The sequence below is a fragment of the Macaca nemestrina genome, chromosome 9 (genome assembly GCF_043159975.1).
Source record: "Macaca nemestrina isolate mMacNem1 chromosome 9, mMacNem.hap1, whole genome shotgun sequence".
NCBI lineage: Eukaryota > Metazoa > Chordata > Mammalia > Primates > Cercopithecidae > Macaca > Macaca nemestrina.
In genome coordinates, this window is record NC_092133.1 from 43110367 (window position 1) to 43126913 (window position 16547).

Sequence of the window (16547 nt, forward strand, 5' to 3'; positions counted from 1 at the left end):
GCATGGACCGAGGGGCCCAGATGTTGATAGAGGTGGACAAGAAGTTTGGGGCATGTCTTCAGCAGTACTGGGAAGCTGGGTAGTCTATGGTCAGCATGGAGGGCTAAGTGGGCAGGGGTGAGGGAGGGAGATGAAGGCTTTTGAGCAGGAGTGAGACTAGGGATGCAGTATAAATGATGTATGGAAGGCTTCACAATAGGAGAAGGGATATGGGTTAGAAGACTGATACAAGAGTGGGGTCTCATGTCAAGAGGGCCTGCACAAGGAGGGTGCTGTTGATACTAGGAAAGAGGCCACAGGTGTCTGTGTGGATGCTACAATCTCCAGACCATCACAATTGGTTAGCAGGTGGGTAGCAAGGAAAGGGAGACTTTGGAGATAGTGCTGTGGCCTAGAGGAATTCAGAACATGAACTATGTGAGCAGAGCAGTGCTGAGCTGGAGAAAGTGTGGTCTCTCCTGTGCTGAGAAGAGACAGAGGCCCTGGGCTAGGAACGTGTCTGTGGAGCACAGATGGTTGCCAGTCCCCTCTTCAGATACCTAGGAGCCTATAGTGCTGGGTCTGGGCTGAAGTGCAGCACTTGTCCTCAAGTGTTATTGTGTGAGGCTGAGGGGAAAAGCCAGAAACCATGTCTCCAGCAAAATCCATCTATTGATCACCCATCTGAAGGGCTGGGCTGAGAGGGGGACCTCAAAGAAGGAAGAGCAGGACTGCAGGCAAAATAGCCAAATGGCAGGGTAGGGAGTGCTTTAGATGGGGTGGGTAGGCTGAGATTGGTTGCACAGTCCCAGGCTCTGGGTCCTCATAGACCTAGCTCTCAAGCACATGATGTAGTGTGGTAATTCGAGGCCGGTGGAGGTGCAGTTAGGGGAGTGGCTTTACACCAGGAGAAAGGGACTTTTCTCAGCCATTGGCTGACACTTCTCTATCACTAATACCACTTCTGTGCATCTAGGAACGAGGGAGAGAAGTGAAGTTTCTTGGTCCCTGCACACTTACCTTACAATAACACACCTTCCTAGGTTTGAGAGAGAGAACACTTCTCGTTGGTAATCATTATTTAGTCATTATTCTTTTCAAGTAGGGCAAGTGCAATAGTATTTTGCAAGGATTTTTGAAAGCAAAGTCATTTTTGGCTATGGCTATATTAAAAAGGTGAATTTCTAAATGGGTTATTTGGGGCTGATTTGCAAATATATTAAAGCCTTGGCAACTTGTGGGAGTTATGAAACTTACCCAAAGAGTCACAGCACTTTTTGTTTCCCTTTAAGGATACTCATAATCCATTAGAAGCCACAAATGATTCAAATTACTGACTGCTGTAAAAATTAAGTCCACCCACCACAAAATGAAAACTCACATTTACGGTTCTGCTAAATCATTTTCTTATTTCTCTCTCTCTTTTTTTTTTAGACAAAACGCTGACTACTGTAGAAAAAAAGGTCATGATTCATGATCGAAAACAGAACAATGGAGATGAAATAAACAAGGCAAATTAGAGGTGGAAACAGAAGGAAGTCATTTGCTGAGCCTGCAGAATGGAATGCGACTTCTCTCCTTTCTTGGGATGTCTAAAACGTGACAAACAGGGTGATCTGTTGTACACATTACCTTACAAGGGAGATGGTGACTTCTCCTTTTTTCTGTGGATCAGTGCTGTTGTGTGTTCTCAGTTTAAGATAGCAGATCATCTCAGCAGTAAGCACACCGACAGAACTGAGTTCCACAAAGGAAGCAGTTTCTGGTGCTTTGCATATGTCCAAATCCATGCAAGTGGGAGAAAGTTCCAATGCACACTTCCCATGCTTCTGAGTCTAGGTGTTGTGGTGAATATGCAGGAATCATTCCTGAGACAGAATGTATTTTGTTGTATGACAGAAGGCTTTTCCAAGCAAACTGCAGTGAGTGTAGTGTTGAATATGTTGCATGTCTATGTTAGAAAACAGAATCCAGTCATCAGCTAATACAAATGATTTCCCAGAGCAGTGTTTGTTTCAAGCTTCTGTCAAATAGTTTGGCTTTTCTGCAGGGTCTCTGTGATTTCCCCACCAATGTACTTTCTGTGTTAACTCACTTATTATGGTATAACTCAGGAACAGGTCTCAGGATGGAGAGAAGCATATAACTTGAGCAAAGCTTTTTGTTGTGCTCTGAAGGGTCTTGAGGGGTGAGGGTGATGCCTTCTATGAGGATTTTTATCGCAGTGAAGCTCAAGTGGTACCCAACTGCATTGTAATTAACATGATTATTGGCATGCTTTTGACTCTCATTTTCTACCAGGCTGCAGTGGGCCCACCCATGGGCTGGCCCATAACTGTATGTTATGTGGAAGAAGTGTGGGAATGATGGGTTTTCCATGAAATGTTGTGATGCTTCTGGAGATGGGGCATAAACATGTTCATTCTTGTTGAGCTGCATTGTATTAAACCAAATTGTGTGAAGCAAGGTCACCTGGACCACTCTTGGGAAATGCTTCAGAACACCAGTCTGTTCCTTCTAGATTATTTGTTTTTGTGTTCTCTGTATCTTAAATCAAATGTGTGCCTAAGCAGTTCTGTCCTCTGATTCCCACCCCTACCCACCAAAAAATGGTAGACATGAAGGGCAGGTAAGGAAACAGAAAAGGTCTCTCTGCGGATATATATATATTTTAAATGGCACTATGTAGCAATTAAGAGCTAAGGAGACAGAAAGACAGCAGATGAGAATAGAAGAGTACCTGTACCTACAAGGGGAAAAATGAATGCAATTCTTTATTTGATAAGAGAGAACTGAAAGATAATATTATTTTCCTACAATAAAGCAAGCTGTCCTGTCACAGGATAAAGTGGAATTCCGACATGGATTATGGACTTCTTCTAACTCCCATTGACATTGCTTCTTACCAGACATGGGGAAGAGTTGCCTTTCCTGAAAGGGGAGGAGGGCACTGTCCTTTCAGACAAAGCTTGTATAAATTCCTGAACCGCAAATTTGCTAAAGTGACCGTATATATTATATTCATAATTTAAATGATTATTTATGGTCAGATACATATTGTTAAACTTGAAAATGTTTTATTACATTACATCAAATAAAGTTTATTTGTAGCTGAAATAAAGCAATGTAAGTAAAAATTTTTAATTAAAGGTCTTATGTCATACATGTTGCTGTCTGTAGAATGACTGAAGGGCAAACACTTTATATGTTTGCTAAAATCCTAACAGGTAGCTAAGACAGCTCTGGATTCAATTACATTTCACTGTGAGGATTCATTGCCTTAGTGACTTTATTTTTATAAAACAATGCCTGTTCATTACTTGATCTGATTAATGAGCATTGTTTGGGCTCCTGGCACACTCGGCATTGCTGGCATCGAGGGGACAAAGATGGGTATGGCACAGTCCTTGCTTTTAAGAGTTTGCCATCAGGTAGATGGCAAACATGTCTCGGTTTGTCGCAATGTAGTTTAGTAAGTGCTATAGCAGGTTTTAGGGAGTGACTTTTTCTTTCCTGTAGTGCAAGACAGGGCACTATGGTTAGTTGGATTGATTCAAGTTTTCAGATGTGTTGTTTAATTTTTTGTGAAGACCTTCGTGATTTAAATTGGCTCTTTATCCTGCCTGACTTGAATGCCTGACTGTTGACCTCTCTGCTTCATTCTGGCTACAAAGGCTGAGCTTCATGTGTATACTGTACTTTAAATATATGGCAGCAAATGAAAGGCAAAGGTAGAAATGGCAAAGGGATGAGAAAAATAAATCATTAATACAGTTTCACATATGACATAATTTGTGTCAAAGACACAGCTTTTGTTTTAACTAAGAACTGGGAAAATCATTGAAATGAACATTTTGTATATAATGACTGTTCAAGCAAGAAGGACTATTCCTCTTCTCACTCTAGGGTATCAGCTGTCATTTTCTGGCAAGGCTGAGTACTGGGAAACCATGCTTGAGAAGTAAATCACTTACTTGTAAGAGATAACTGAGTCACTGTTGCCTTAGCATTTAGTTTTATTCTGTAAATATTAGACAGGAGACACTCAGAGTTCCTAGGTTTTCTAGCAACTGTTTCATAACTGAAAGCATTGATTATGTTGTCATGGGCTTGATATGCTTGTGCATGTATTTGATGATCATATTTTCATGTAGTTTTATTAGGTTCATTGATTGCAGGCAGTGGGTCAAAAATATGAATGGAAAATGCAGGCAATTTTTTCAAATAGTTTATGCTAATATAATAAGTGTCTGATTTACCATCTAGAGATAATGGGAATTTCCCTTTCAGCATTTTCCTTGTCAATTGAGTTTTCAATTTAATGGCTATAAGTGTTTCTAAATATTGGAGTCTTGAAAAGTTGTTCATGCTCCTTCTGATATCACACATGTTTTCCCTCTTGGTTTGCGATATTCTTCCTGATCTCATTTATTTGATGTATGTCTTCATTATTGTCCAGTAAATCTTCAAGGGTAGGGACCACGTCTGTTTTTCTCAACAATATGCCCATTACCTAGCACCATGCTGGGAACACATATATGGTAGGCCCATAATGGATATATCTTAATGAGAAGGATAGAGGGAAGGAGAGAAAGGCAAGAGTTCACTGGCACCTTTAAAAAAATGTTTATATGAGGAAACAGAGAAGACTTGCCGTGATCCAGCAACATGCCCAGTGAATGGAAGAGAAGGAAATGGAATTAAGCTATTCTGTGTGCCCCTTAGGTCAGGCCCTCCACTACATGGTCCTGCTTCTCTTGCATGAGTTAGCTACTCATATCATGAGAGCATCCTTTTCTTAATTTTCTGCACAAGTGAAGCAGAGCCATGTATGTGCTATGGCCCATATGTTGAAACTTGTTTATCTACAGCTAGCCAGATGGTCTGTAACAGCACACAAAGAAGCCATTTGGAAACTTTTAGAGGGTCAGCACGTTTTGAAAACAACTCAGAGTAATGCATATTGTGATGTCATTGCTTGCTTTAAGCTTACAGTGAGGAATATCTTGTTAGGTACTGAATATGAAACATGCAGACTTTGAGAACCAACTCAGAGGTTCTAGCCCCCTGAGATAGAAATTTATTTAATTGGATCACCCTTTAGACTTGTTTTGTCTGCATGTTCTCTGAAAAAGGAATATAATGTCTTAATTTAAAATACTTTGCTTTTTAAGTTGCTGCTGGGTTAAATACATTTTTTAAAGAAAACCTGCTTATGCGGTACATGTTAACAGAGATATGATGTGGTCACCAGTAAAAATGTAAAAGAAAATTTGCTATAGCTGATATGAAACAGAAAGTGAGAGACGTTGACAAGTATCAGAAGTAGATTTGCAGCTAACGGTTCTGTTTAGTCTTTGGTACATTAAAAAAGCCAAGATGAAAGAATTATACCTGTACTAGTAGAGGGGGAAAATGGTAATCTAAAATAGCAGATGATAAGAAATATCTGGAATTTATCTTTGGTGCGGTATTATGTAATATTTTTGGTGCCAAATTACCTTTTCCTAATTACATTTTGATTGGGCTATTATTAAAATGCTCTTTATTCTTTAAACCCACACAGTCTCACAGTAGGAGAAGTGGTTCAAAGCTATGATGAGAGGCAGAAGAAAGTCAGCTGTACATATAAAAGTTTGTTATGGATAATTCACAAAGTGCATGATCCAGTTGTAGGCAAAATGAGCTATAACTATATCCACAATCACAGAGTTGGGGAATCTCATGGATAATCTAATACAACCCCTCTACTCTTCTGCAGGTGAGACAACACTAAAACATTAGAGCTTTGTTTCGTCTGAATTTGTTTGAAGGAGTATGGTATGGGGCAGTGCTTTTCTCTATATAATATTTGGTGAAGAAATAATTTTTAAAATCCATCACATAGGTATTAATAAAAATGAATTATAAGAAAAATGCATTGAGGCAAAAAATCTTGTTGAAGTATGTTGAGGCAAAACAAGGAAGTGCAAAAACATACAAAAGATTTAAGAGACATAAAACTACATTTCAATAAATATATTCAGAACAAATATAACATGAAGAAAAAACAACAACGAAAACTGACCATCGTTCACTGAAAGTGAGCAGTTACTCAAGTAGGGAAAACCTAGCAGTTACCCAGATGAGAAATTACTGTAGCATGATCATTGCAAGTGCATGACACTAAGTTGCAAGGCTCACTGTGATGACTACAATATAGGGAGAGCATCCTGACAGGAAGGGTGAAGACCTACAAGGAACCCCTTGTCCCTGAGAAGTACACCTGGAGTACTGATACAGAGAAGCTGCCTGCTTCAGTATGTGCTCTGAAATAGTCAGGAAGCAGAGCCTATGAACAACTGAAACTTTTTTTTCCTGTGTTTTTCCTCTTTAGTTATCTGCAATGAAATTGTATCCATAATGCTGATCTGAATGCTTTGAAAGGTATTTTATTTTTAGAATGATCATATTAATGAAATTTTTCTTAAAGACTACATTTTGACAAAGTGTCCCTAACAGTTTGAAGGCAAAGGGTTGTGATATTGAAAGGTTACTATCAAGTAATCACATCGTTTTATATCTTAAGCCCAGTTTTCAACCTTCATTCTGAGTAAGAATTATCCAGGGAGCTTGTTAAACATGAAGATTCCTTGGTCCCACTTCAAGAGACTCTTGTATGTTGTGTCTGGTGCAGGGGTGGGTGTAGGGAGATGCAGAGTGAAGAGGGCTTTTCACCAGTCTAGCAGGTGATTCTGGTACAGCTGGTTCCACGTGTTAAAAATTGCTATTTCCAAAGGTACTGGCAAACTGAATTACCTAGCCAGTTCTGTGTGCTATTAGTGAGGAAAAGCATGCTCAGTGTGAAATAATATCCAAATCATTAGTATATGGTTATAGAATCTTGCCAAAGAAATGCACCATTTGTTCACAAGCTCTCTCTTTCATACCCTTTAGTGCTCAGTACTTATTGTTGGTACCAAAAATCCAAGAAGCTTGCAGAGGAGAATAATCCACAGATCACCTTAGATAGTTTACAAATATGATATTTAAAGACACATAGATGTTTAAGTGACATCTATTGTTATAGTTTCTTTCTCATTTGGCCTTAAGGCCTCTCTCAAATGTGGCCATCAGCCAAGATAGCCACTCTCTAGAAGAGACCTGACCAGGGGAAAGTTAGATTGGAGTGTGTTGGTCAAGTGAGGCACAATGAGGAGGTGAAACCAAAATGCATGAAGCAAAAAATTATTACTCACAGGGCCCAGAGAATTAGGGGTGCTGACAGGAGGCCCATGGTAAGTCTGGAGGTCACAGGGAGCTCAACGAGCAGTTGGGGAGCTAGACAGAGAGAGGACCTGTGGACTTTGTCCTTTTTAAGGTCCATGGTTATCCCTTAGGCCTTCCCGAAGGGATTGTGGCTTAGCTAGTTTCAATAAAACATCTGAAAAATTGGGGGGTGGGAACTTGCTTGTATGACTCTGGTGTCGACAATTAGGTTTTGTGTGGTCAACAGTTCCACAAAGGGAGGGGAAGTTTTCACTAGGCCAATGGTGATGGGTTATGACTAGGTTGCAGATAACTTATGTCAAAGTTAAAAATGGATGCCAAGACAGCAACTATATTACACACATTTATGACAGGTGCTGAGCTGGCAAATTCCCACATGATTGAGTGACTCCTCATGTTAATGAAGTTTATTTTATTTTCAATTGTTACGGGTACATACTAGTTGTACATATTTACAGAATACATGTGATATTTTGATAAAAGCACAAGGTGTGTAATGGTCAAATCAGGGTAGTTGGGATATCCATCACCTCAAACATTTATAATTTGTGTTGAGGACATTCCAGAAACACTCATCTAGTTATTTTGAAATGTACAATTATTAACTGTAGTCGCCCTATTGTGCTACCAAACACTAGATCTTATTTCTACTATATAACTGTATTTTTGTATTCATCAATCAACCCCTCTTATAATTAATTAATATTGGCACCAGCACAGGGTCAAATGAGAATCAATGCATCACATTCCTTATAGCCAAGAAGCTGATCAGATGTTTGTCAACAAAACAAAGATAAGATCTTTGTAAAACACATGTTGAATATTAGCCATTGAGTGAGAGCTATTGACATTGGCCAAGGTGTACACTTTCAACATTTTATGTGTGTGTGTGTATATATATATATATCATGGCAATGATTAACAACATCTCACATTTGATTATTACTCATCAGTCATTCTGATAGTCTTCACAACAATCCTAAAAATTGTTATCTCTATTTTATGGGTGAAGGAACTGAGGCTAAAGGAGTTAGCCTTGTAACTCCTTTAACTTGTTAAGTAGAAAAATTTTAACTTGTAAGTAGAAAAATTGAGCTCAGCTGACTTGTACTTTTCATTGTTATGATTTTTTATTACTTAAAATATTTTAAAAATATTTTTGTAGAGATGGGGGGGTGGTCTCATCATGTTGCCTAGGTTGGTCTCAAACTCCTGGCCTCAAGCAATCCTTTCACCTCAGCATCCCAGAGTACTGGGATTGCAGGTGTGAGCCCAGCCTGTACTTTTCATTATATTCTTCCTTCTGGCAAAATACATCTCAGTGGTTGCTGACTGGTTTTGTGGACCTGGAAATCTGCAACTGAACTCTGAGGAGACTCACTCTAGGGGGTTCAAATAGCTTCTTTATTATACAAAGTACGACAGAGTCCCAAGTTCAAGGTCAAATCCTAGATCATTGTGAAGGGCACAAAGATTATGATTCTTGCCTCCTCATCCTATTCTTGGGTTTTTCCATTTCCTGGGTATCCTGATGGTTTTTCCTAGTTATGCATTTCTTTTGTAGCCTGCCTGTGATAGTTCATTTTATGTATCATCTTCACTGGATCATGGTGTACCCATATATTTGTCTAAGCATTATTTCCAGATGTGTCTATGGGGGTGTGAATGGATAAGGTTAGCATTTCAATCCGTTCATTCATTAAAGCGGATTGCCCATTTCTGTATGGGTGAGCATCATCCAATCTGTTGAGGGCCTGAATAGAGCAAAAAGATGGAGGAAGGGAAAATTTGCTTTGTGTCTGACTGTTTCTCCTGCCCTGGGATGGGGACCGTCAGCACACCAGTTCTTAGGCCTTTGGCCTCCTACTGAACTACACCACTGGCTTTCCTGGCTCTCCTGCCTGCAAATTGCAGATCATGGGATTTCTTAGCTTTCTCAATCATGTGAGCCAGTGCCTCAAAATAAATCTCTCAATCTCTTCCCTTCTCATATATTGGTTCTGTTTCTCTGGAAAACCCTAATAACCTGCCCTAACTTCTATTGCCCTATAATGTGTACCTTTCTATACTTTCCTCATTAAAACATATCTTCCCTGTATTCCATTCTATCTTCTGCTGTCTTTTAACTGCCAATTAATCAAATACACAAATCCATTCAGGTGCAAGATCCTCTTCTTACATGGCATATCATTACATTGAGCCTAGCAACTTCTTTGATCAGTGTCTGAACCTAAAAAGTATTGATAGAAACGTCTCACTATGGGACAAGTTGGTCATGGAGAAAGCAGCTCAAAGTATGTGCCTCCTTGAGTAGGATTCTGAAAATCCTAGAGTTATTTAATTACAGACCTCCCAGGGGCACCAGAAGCTGAAAGCCTGCTGTTATCCAAACTTATCTACATGACTTGGGCCAGGTCTATTTTCTGCCAACATTAGAGCAGAGAACTGAGGGAATTCCCTAGATTTTTAAAGCAAAATGAATAAAGGTAATTAGGTAACAGCTGAGATTTGTCAGGAACTATTGGCCAGTTGCCTCCAGCTCCTGGTCTTTGTGGAGATCTGCTTCTGTGGGGCAGCTTTGGCTGCACTCCCAGCCCCAGAGAGCAATTCTAGTGACCATCAATTTCCTCATCAACAGCTTTGTATGAAATATTAGAATATATTTTGGGTGTGGAGATAAAATTAACACCTGAAATTTTTTTCTGGGCACATAAATCAGAGATTACTCTTCAAATTACTTATTCTCTTGGCTCTTAGAATTTTAATTGCAGCAAGCTTTTACACATTGGCATTTAATTTATCTGTAAAAAAACTTTGCTTAATTCAATCAATTAAGGGAAAATTTGGCCTAATTGCCATCCATCCATTTGGATCATGCAGAGTACAAATATTTTGGACAAAAACCACTTCTTAAATATTATAACACGAATTCTAGTGTGGGATGCAGTTTTACAGCAAAATTGACTAATAAAGACAGATAAAATGTTTTTATTTCCATTTCACCATAGCTAATATTAAAAAGGATACTAATATATTTAATTTGTCTACTATTAGTGAGGACAGTTAAGGAAAAGATATATATTTTTTAAAGAAGCCATAACCAGAATTTTAGAATGATCTTATTAGAGAAATGTGAACCTATGAAAGAATAAAGCAGAGCTTTTAAATTTAATATTTCAAACAAATGGCAACTGATGAAACATCTAAGACCCATTCATCTGTTACATTATCATTTTATCATATTCAAATTATTTTAATAAAAGAAAAATCTAAATGTACAGTTTATAACCCATTTTGTGCCATTTGTGAAAGCTGTGTGACCTTAGACAAATGTTCTCATCTTCCTGTTTCTGGGCTTCAGATACTTCATCTGCAAAATGGAGATAATACTATCCAGTACCTCATAGAGTTGTTGAGAGGATTAAGTGATTAAAAATGTAAAGAACTGAGAGCAAAACCTGATGCCCTGATGTCTGAAGGATGTCTGCTGCCAGTGTTTACTCCTCCTCCCCCATCTCCCTTCTTCCTTCAGTGGCAGGCACTTCTCTGAAGTTACTGTTCATCCTTCTAATCAATGCTTGAATGCTTTTAATATACAATATTTTTGTCTTTCAAAACCTTATATAACTGTGTAAATTTTACACATACTGCCATATTGTGTGCATTCTCCTGCAACCTGCTTTTTTCTCAATGCTAGGATTTTGAGATCTCTTTATATTGAGAGATGTAGATCAAGTTCGTCAATTTAAATTTACGATATTTGGTTGATTGAATACACTGCAATTCATCCATTTTCCCTCTCGTGGACATTTTATTTCCAGTTTATTTATTTATTTTTTTGTATTATAAAGAATGCTGCTGTGAGCATTTATGGATGTGTCACCTTGCATATTAGTGAGAATAGCTTCCATATGGGGCTTCCCAACCTTTTTCACATGGATTATCCTGCCAGATGTCACTGTGCCTCTAAGCCAGCGCTGCCCTAAGGGCTGAGGAGGTCAGTATCTTGTGGCATAAATCATAACCCATGTGCCTATTTAATGCAGACCTGTTGGGAAGCCCTGCCCTTTCCAGGACATTGGTCTTCAAATTAGGGTAAACACACTGAACCAACAGCCCCCTGCCAACATGCACTCACACGCATGCACACAAAAACACACATGTGTATGCACACACAAACACAGAGGCTTTTTCAGTATGAATGGTTGTTAAAGGAATCGGTTTTCAGATCCTAATATTGACAGCCTGAGAGCCACATGTAAGTTCCCACTTACTTATTTGCCATCTTCTTCTCCCATACTTACATTAGAAAATTACTTGTCATTTACTGAAATTTCAGTTTAACTGGGCATCGTGTACATTTGTATGCGTGTGTGAGTTTGTTAAATCTGGCAAAGCTAGTGGAGTTAGAAATGGTCTTTTGACCCTTGAAGGGATGATCTGAATTCAGATATATTGTAGAGTGGGTTGGCAGGACAATTTTTGTTTAATGATGTCTTCTGTTACTTCTCTTGATTGTTAAAGTACACATCACTTCTGAGTGGGGAGTCCTGTGACAGCAAAACAGGTAAGAAATATAGAGGGCATTGGTGTTGTATTTCATTGGGACAGTGACCTCATGACAAAGTTTTGGTATTTACCCACGTAAGAATATTCATATTCAGGAGTTCCAAAAGGCAATCTGGGAAACACCAGTGTGTTGAGAAACATAGCCTGGATTTCTCATTCTAAGAAAGGAGAAAGACTTTGGTGACTGCTCCTATTCACTGGGCTCACCTGTATTATTTGCAAGTTTGAGAAGGGAGGAGGTAAAAACATCCATGTTTATCTCCTGTAGATCAACATTACACTTTTAAGTAAAGTAAATGCATGTTAAAAATAAATTAGTGTTTTATATTTTCTTGAACATTTATTCAGGCTAAGAAAGATTTCCATTCCCTTTGACAAAATTATTGGATACTATAAATCTATATACACTTTTTATTTGGACTTAATGTCCCTGCTCACTGTTACCCATCAACCAATGATTCACTCATTTGTTCATTCTTATGTTCTTATTAAATTTACATAACTTAACAAGTATATGTCATGGATTTTACTGTAAAAAATGCACTTCATCATTAATATACTGTTGGTTAGCCTTGTACTACTGGTAGCCTCCTTCCATTTATTTTGCTATGAATTTACAGTGAACCCGGTTTCATTTTAGCAGTAAACAATATTCATCTCTGGATATATAAACTAAATGAATGAAAAATTCTCATTAATTTCATGGAAAGATGCATTCTTGATAAAATTTTACATTTAATAATTACTTGTCAAACTGTAATACATTTAGCTTTTGATCAACAGTAATTTAGTAGTAAAGAGGAATTGCTAATATTTAAATTACCATTTAAAGCGGTAATAATTTTTTATATCAAGAAAAAGTTTTTAATCCTCACCATCTTAAAGTAATAAGAAAAATATTTTTTTCAGTTTTTCATTATATACACATTTCTGTAACAATATGTTAGAGTGGTCAATGAAAGATATTCAAGCATAAAAATATATTACTATAAACCTCAGTAATAAAGTGGAATGGAAATACAAGTCAAAACAAAAAAGGAAACAAGATAAGTTTTTCCAAATGTTAAAGAAAAGCTGCTTGCATATTTTAAAAAATAGATGGTAATGGTTATCTGATACTACTTTTGAAAGAATGGCGTCACAGTTTTATTTTGTGAATGTCAGTATTGATAACAATTTCAAAATTATATATTTTGCAAGTATTTAAATTTATTATTAAAAATTATATCTCAATTTAAAAATTTTCAAGTGACTGCATAGTTTTCCAAAATTATTTTATGGAGTACATGTGTAAAAAGCTTAGATGCCCAACAGTATGCTAAAGTGGAGTTGCTATGTAGGAGGGTGTGTATATCCTTACCTAGATTTTTTGCCAAATTTTAAGTGGTTGCCTTACTTTGCACTCCCACAACAGTGTATGGGAATTCTCTTATTTCCATATTTTCTCAAGCATTTTGCATTGTCAACTTTTAAGCTTTTGCATGTCCATAGAGTGTAAAATGCTATCACTCTGTGTTTTAAGTTTGCACTTCCCTGATTACTAGTGAATTCCTCTTCTATGAACCACCTGCTCATATCTTCACCCATTTTTCAATTGATTAATGTACATATTTGTAATGTAAGGAACTAGTTTTTATAGGATGTTGGCTTTTGCAGCTTATTTTGGGGAAAACACCTTTAAATTTCTTTTACTCTTCTAATTCTCAATCTAGTCCTTAGCCAAAAATATTTCCCTTAACACGACATTCTTATTTTTCATCTGTTCCCAGAGGGTTCCCTCTTTAGAAGTTAACTGCTGATTTTCTTTCCATGTAAGGCATCAAACCATCTGGACACTTCTGACAACATGAAGAGAACTACATATTTTTACAAGCCTAGATATATAGGTAACTTGATACAAATGAATAAAAAATATAAAATAAAAGCAATTGATCACTTTACTAAAAACCTAGGGTCATGTTGATTGGTTTAATAAGATTTGATTCTTTTAAACCTGAAATTGTTTAGAGAGAAGCTTCCCTCTTGAGGTATTCAGTGATTATTTGAAATACAGGTAATCCTTGATTTATGAGCAAATTGACTAAGGCAATGGTTATAAATTGAGCCAATGAAGTATTAATAGAATTGGTTTATGGAATGAGCTAAATCTCACGAAGGATACGGATATTTCCAGGATTTTCTTCTCACCATTCTTTTCTCTTTGGTCATCAGATCTCTTTTCCTGGTCCCTGAACACTAATGTGGGCAAAGCCCAAAACTTTCTGGTCACTTTCAGAGATAAGAAAATGCCTTTTCAATGATTAAGAATAAAGTATTAAAAAGTCCATTTTGATACAGATGAAAACTTTAGTCCCAAAGCCATTTAAGTCCTTTGTCTGCAGCTCAGTCTTAACCTGAGGTCTTTAACTCAGGGACCTTTTGTGCAAAAGACAGTGTAGTCTCTTGTTTCACACATCCCACCCTTTCACTTTTTTCCCTGGTTGGAAGAGGAGGGAAGATGAGAGGAAATGGAATACATGAGGGAAAGGAACAGAAGTATTTTTAGTTAGCTGGTGTTATTATTGTTCTTTGATATGGCAGGTGTCTTTGGGCTGACGTTTTGTGGGTTATGTTTTGGTTTAATTGGACACAAATCCATTCTGATGTGGGTTCTGTGTTCCCCAGATAACTTCTTCCAAGACCCCCCCTAAGCTCCATGACCTCCTACTACTGGTATTCCTCTGTTTCTTACAGGCCATCTTTCCGGGTGTCACATTGAAGCCAGCTCAAGCCTACCTACTGTGACCTACATTTTGCACAAGGGCAATGTCACACATCTTGGCCATGCCAAGAGCTAGAAGTGTGGCTCCTCACTAGGCACTACTGTTCTTTCTTCCACCTTGCTTTGGAGGGTTGTTCTAGCCAGCCTCCCACTTTCAGAATTCCGTAGGCCATGGCTACTTAAAGTGTGGTCTAGGGACCAGCAGCATCATGTGGAACCTTGCTAGAAATGCAAAAGAACCTCAGGCTCCACCCATGCCCCATTGAATTAGAATATGCTTTTTACCATGATCCCCAGGTGATTCATGTGCACATTAAAGTGTGAGAAGCTCTGACTTAGGCCAGAGGCAGGCGCTGTTCTTTATATTCAGGTTGACCTCTGCACTCCAGGGGACTCATGTAAGGCTCTCCCAAATTCTCTCACAACACCCTCTTTGGATCCACCCTAAGCTTTTGCAGCTCACTCTCATCCTGCTGGGGTACCTTATTGCTAGAACTTCCAGTTTCTTAAAATTTCTGTAGGAGTCTCTGTCATTTGGTCTGGAAGGGAGAGCGCTTTCTTTCTTCATGAGTAGAGAGGACAAAATCCAAAATTCTTGCCCCTAAGGCCTGGAAGTCTTTATCACCCTGACCTTCTTAAAGCATACTAGAAGGGCTAGGCAGGACGGGAATGGAGGGGCTTGGGGGAGTCAAAGAACCAGTTAATTCTCACCAAGTCTTGAGGGGAGGTGTCTGGTGGATCCACAGTTCCTCTTCAGAATGTGGAGGAAACAGTCACCTCTTGTCTTTGGTTTGGGGCTTTATTCTGAAATTCCATGATAATTGGAAGAGTTATATTCTTTCCATTATAATAAGAAGGATCCTTCTATTTTATGAGTTTAGAATCATGAAATGTGATCTAATTTTGGAAATTCTTTTTGTATCAGAAAAATACCAAAGTTGATGAGAATAAATGAAAGATTCAAGTATAATTTGTGGACTATGTTATTCAGACCAATGATTCTAGTAACAAGAAATAAAATAGCTGGATAAAATTAAAATAGAAAAGCACCTTGAGAGCACCTGACAACATAGTAAAGAAACAGAGAGGGAAATGAGCCCATAGAAGTAAGCAGAGCCCAAAGCTGTTTCTGTTCTGAGGGAACTGCCTGTAAGGGGCTGCTGGGGTTCACTTCTGCTGGACTTCAAGTACAGAAATGAAGGGATCTCCCAAGAAGGAGAGTCAAATAGGAGACTCCCCAAATTAAGATCAGACCTTAAAGAGCAGAGATATCCCCAGGGTAAAAGTCCACAACTGATATGGTTTGACTCTGTGTCCCCACCCAAATCTCATCTCGAATTGTAATCCCTACGTATCTAGGGAGAGATCTGGTGGGAGGTGATTGGATCTTGGGGGCAGTTTCCCCCATGATGTTCTTGTGATAGTGAGTTCACATGAGATCTGTTGGTTTTATAAGGGCTCTTCTCCCTTCACTCCTCACTCTTCTCTCTCCTGCCACCTTGTGAAGAAGGACATGTTTGCTTCCCCTTCTGCCATGATTGTAAGTTTCCTGAGGGCTCCCCAACCATGTAGAACTGTAAGTCAATTAAACCTCTGTCCTTTATATATTACCCAGCCTCAGGCAGTTCTTTATATTATTAGCAGTGTGAGGTAAAACTAAATACAACTACACCCACTTCAGCCTCAGTAATACTCAATTCCCATTTCTGCCCCTTGGTATCTTTGGATAGGGTTGTCTTGAGTTGGTTGCAGGGAAGAAAAAAGGGGGAAAAAACTTTCCTGAGAAGTTGGAGCCATAGTCCGTTCTAAAACAGATTTGCAGGCTTGGTTCACATTGTCTAGGTGGTCTATGGGACCCCAAGCTTCTGAATTTGGTTGGAGGTGGGTCAGAGTGAGTTGCTAATACTTCCAGGCACCTGTAGCTATCAGACATAAATCCTCTTTGCAGAAGTCTAGTCTTCAAAGGATT

The 16547-nt window shown here is 38.4% G+C and overlaps 1 protein-coding gene across 6 annotated transcripts in view; it reads left to right on the top strand.

Annotated features, from left to right (window-relative positions):
* LOC105480504 (5-hydroxytryptamine receptor 7) overlaps positions 1-16547 on the top strand; it is a 135874-nt gene that overhangs the window by 111331 nt on the left and 7996 nt on the right. For 2 of the 6 annotated variants that reach the window (XM_011739499.2, XM_011739488.2), the window contains exon 3: positions 1414-3142. Coding sequence is in view for 2 of the 6 variants with exons in the window: in XM_011739488.2 (XP_011737790.1) it covers positions 1414-1456 (43 nt within the window). In the remaining 4 variants the exon portion in view is untranslated. Of the gene's footprint in view, positions 1-251; positions 1392-1413; positions 3143-5545; positions 5741-6355; positions 6406-11772; positions 11816-16547 lie in introns of those variants that run through there. The other 4 variants (XR_011607750.1, XR_011607749.1, XR_011607751.1 and 1 more) reach the window with 4 other exon arrangements.